We start from the raw sequence: 4,362 nt of genomic DNA on the forward strand, positions 1-4,362 counted from the left end.
TAATTGGAATCATAGGTTAATGGAAATAAGAAATGCTAACAATGATCTGCATGCCATCCATAATCAAAAGTCAGATCTTCCTTTTCAATCTTCATTAACTATCCAAACCAACTGAACAGCTGAACTTTAGAGTTTTATACTGATCAAACAACTTTATAAAAGAAATATTCATTTGGACCAATCTATGACAACTAAAAAGCATTTTGAATTCATTAATGATATAGTTTTAATGTGACATTGGTATAATATTCTGTTGGCACCAACTCCATTAAGAATACAAGCTCACTTACCTTAACAGCCCAGATAGACTGTTCCAAAGGATGGAAAAGTTTGAAACAGAATCCATCCTTTTTGGAAGGCCGCTCAATGAGTTCACAAGCATTCAGAAGTACTGTTCCCACCCACTGGCCATTTTTAGGTGTTTTATAAATTAGCAATACTCCTGGTTTCAACACGCACCAAAGTTTGGTCCAACTTTTCAATGTACCACGAATCTTCCCAGAAAAAAGGGGAGAAATAAAAATATATCTAATTATTATTTCAAGTATTTTTCAGTCTCTTACTTCCAGGCAAAAACCTGATTTTTACAAAATATGTAACAAGTTCAGTATTATAACATTATTTTAAATTCTAGTGAAATAGCAATGCTCATAAAGCTACCGTCAGATACTAGATCAGTGGTTCTCAACCTATGGGTCGCGACCCCATTTGGGGTCGATCGACCATTTCACAGGGGTCGCCAAGCAAGGCTGTCCGCCATTTTTTTTCCCCTTTTCCGGCGGGTGCCTTACCTCCCTTGGGCTGGGCCAGCTGGTGGTCGGCCTGCTCCGTCTCTGCCGCTTGCCAGCTACGCCTCGGCCGGCGCAGGGGGCGGAACCACGCATGTGCGGCGCTCCCGGGCAGGGAAAGTCGTCGACTTACGACCGGTTGGGTAGTCCTCGACTTACGACCGGTTTAGTCCTCGACTTACGATCGGTTGGGGTCGCGGCATTAAAAAGGTTGAGAATCACTGTACTAGATTATATTAAATTTATACAGTAAGTGTAAATATTTGGGTAACTCCAATGTCTGAAAAGAGGGGCCAGGCAATCAATGGAAGAGTAAATGTGAATTCTGATTTAATTTCAGGATTACCAGATGTCAGGCAAAAGGAGGACATGTCCCCCTTTTCGTCCTCAGTTCCTTCATCTAGTCTGGCTTTTTAAATATCTAACTGAGCAGCTTTTCTTCATGGAATTGTGCCTCCCTAATAAGTGCTAACTGCAAGTTAACAAGCTCTTCCTGAATTTGAGAAGACCTTAATCAGTAACAAGGTGAAGGCATTTGCCTCATAACTGGCTCATGACTCACAACTGTGAGCACACTAGGTTAACAGCAGCTGCTAGCACATTCCCCTCAATGTGTATTTACCACTTGGTGCCTGTTTACTTACTTATATTCCCTTCCTCTCCAATGAATGTAAATACAAACATTAAACAGTGTGTGTCCTCATTTTCCCTCCCATTTACTCTACTTTGTAATTGTCCCTGTCTTCCTTTCCTTATTCAGGTTTCTGGTAACTCTTGAATGATTGCTCTGAGCAAATCTCTCTCTCTTATTCTAATTCTGAGTACTGCTATAGAAATAAAATGGTGCCCTGAGTGATCTGAACAAAGAGTAGGGTAGAAATGTAAATGCCTTTTGATTTTAATCTACGTAGGACATTTTGAATAGTAACATCTCATGTTACATACAGTATATCATTGATCAGTGTTACTTAATATTTGTATGATATGAAAAAACATTAATATTAAACAGCTTTGGTTATCTGATTCCCACATTCCATTCACAATCTTCTCTTGTTTGTTCATACCATCTGTCAGGTTTGTTCCGACTTGAGCATTTAGGAAAGGAAGATTCTCGATTCCATTTTTGAAGTGAAAGGTTTACTTTTACCAAAGTCAAGTGGTTACAGCATAAGCAAAGCTGGATCTGAATATTCCCATGCAAAGCCTGCATTTTTACCTCTTCCTTGGCCCTCCCCCCTTAACCAGTCCGTCAGCGTTCAATTGTAATCAAATTATATGTTTTGGGAATGGCCTTGAAATCTGTTGCCTCTCTAGAGGAGTTTCACATTCCATTCTCACAGCTCCGCCCTTGACTGGTTGGTCTGTTCCAGATTGACACCTCTGGTTCCTGTCACCCTGTCATTCCCCCTTCCTACTCTCCAATCTCTCCTCCTCCTCCTCCTCCTCTTTCCCGCATTTTATAGCAGGATGCCAGCAAGGCAGAATATGCTGAAGATGGCAGATCTGATACCATCATTGATTTTTAGATAGTGAAAATCATAACATTTTACACCATCACGTGTAGAAGAGGAAAAAAAGAAAATTTGCAATAAGGAAACTATTTTTAAATTTCAATACATCAGTGATATTTCAGATGCTTGTTATTAAGGGGAATATCTTTCTGTTAATATCATATTTAACATAGGGAAATTATCAACACAATTAATCATTATAGATTTGCTGTAACTATAGCAACCATGTTAAACTAAACTAAATCTCCCCCTGGGTTTCTATGTATTGAATATTAAACCTCTGGGATACAATATATTCCCTGCCACTGGTAAACAGTAGCAGTTAAATACAATTTTAATTCTTTTGCTTTCTTATAGATTAAACATTCAGCAATTATAGCTTGTTATTCATCTCAGTTTCTTACCTTCAGCCAATCAGCCATAACAATATCTGATGGGTCTGTGATAGTGCTAAGTAATTCTTTAGTGGCTCTTTTCTTTTCTTCTCTGTAATTTTTCTTTTGAACCTGTAAAGAATGAATGAGAAATGAGAAAAGAAAGCAGATAAATGGAAAGAAGTTAGCGAATCCAATCAATTTGAAAATAAAATGTCCAGCTGAAAATTGTTATAATACAGAAAAATAGTTTTTAAAAAAGACTAACAAAAGAACTTACTAGAAGTTCTTTTTTGGACAATTTCATATAAAAGAATACATGGTTTTAATTTTCAGCTATGTTTACAACTTATCAAGAACACAAAGATCCATTTACCTGGACTCTAAAGCATGGTTAATCCAAGGTGAGAAATCTACTGTATCTACTTTCAATTGTTTATATAAACATATAGATTTACTTACATTACACATTTTATCAAGAATTTATAAGCGCAAAAAATTTAAATATATTTGAATTCATCAGAATTTGTTCACAGTACCTTCTGTAAGTTTGAGAATCACCCCTTGAATACCCTCTACAACCAGTTGACTGCTGGTTCCACAACTGTTCGCTTATCCCTCTTATTTCCTCTTTTTAATCAAGGGATATCCCTCTCTGAATTATGAAATCTAATCTCATAGATGATTCTAGCAATTAGATTACAAAAGCAAGCACTTTAAAAAGTCAAAATGCAAAGGAAAACTATGGTCCTCAACTGTACTTATGTGATTGTTCTACAGTATACTAAGCAAGACACTTATAACAATTGTTTCTACATCTGTAGACAGAGGATGAATTATTTTATATTCTTAACACATCATAGCTTATTCATCTGTGGTATTAATATTATCTATGAGTGAAAATAGAATGCTTTTCATAAATTTGGTCCCTTTAAAACTATAGGCTTCTATGGCTAAATTAGCAGCTGACCATACAACTTTGTCTGCAGCCCTTCTGAGGTGAAAAAAAAACCATACCTGATACTACTTCAGACAGCAGATCTCACAAGTTTAATCTAATGAATAAAATTGTACATATCCTCTCTGCAGGCTTATAAAGCTAGTTCATATATTACCAGGTTTCTACACCCTCCCCCCCCCCAAAAAAATAGGGGATCGAAGCATCAAGAACATGATATAAGTTGAATCTGTATGGCTTCTTTAAATATTTGGCTAAAACTTAATTTCTTTCCTTAAGGCCTTGCACCATTCATCCTCCAAGATAAATTCTCTTCTTCATGGATTAAGGCTGTTGAGTTCAATCTTGCTAAACTCGGTTTTCTCCATCCTCAATTGGACTATGACCAGGCAAACAAACACTGAGACAAAGGATAGAGGATATAGAGGGGCAAGTGGACTTAGACAAAGCTCCATTGTGTCTGACTCCAGATTCTAATAGATATACTGTCACCCCTGCCAGTTATCTTAGCCAGTTAGAAATAGTGAATCATCAGAAAGCCTTTTCGCTTGTATGATGTCATGTGCTCCCCTCAACTGTCCTGGAGGGCAAATATAAAAGGATACCACTGGCTAAAAGATTCTGTCCCTGTGATTCTGGAGAGGTGGAAACCTCTGGACATGTCCTTCTTCACTGTTCTTTTTATAAAGACATTCAAACAAAATATATTTTCCCGATAATTAATAGCTATC

The 4,362-nt window shown here is 37.2% G+C and overlaps 1 protein-coding gene across 1 annotated transcript in view; it reads right to left on the reverse strand.

Annotated features, from left to right (window-relative positions):
* The window catches only part of OSBPL8 (oxysterol binding protein like 8), a 98,910-nt gene that overhangs the window by 54,129 nt on the left and 40,419 nt on the right, over positions 1-4,362 (reverse strand). Inside the window, exons 7-8 of the mRNA XM_015819682.1 lie at positions 2,704-2,805; positions 291-494 (exon numbers count right to left, since the gene is read on the reverse strand). Coding sequence (XP_015675168.1) covers positions 291-494; positions 2,704-2,805 — 306 coding nt within the window. The remainder of the gene's footprint in view (positions 1-290; positions 495-2,703; positions 2,806-4,362) is intronic.

The sequence above is a fragment of the Protobothrops mucrosquamatus genome, unplaced genomic scaffold (genome assembly GCF_001527695.2).
Source record: "Protobothrops mucrosquamatus isolate PMUCROS unplaced genomic scaffold, P.Mucros_1.0 scaffold966, whole genome shotgun sequence".
In the NCBI taxonomy this organism is placed as follows: domain Eukaryota; kingdom Metazoa; phylum Chordata; class Lepidosauria; order Squamata; family Viperidae; genus Protobothrops; species Protobothrops mucrosquamatus.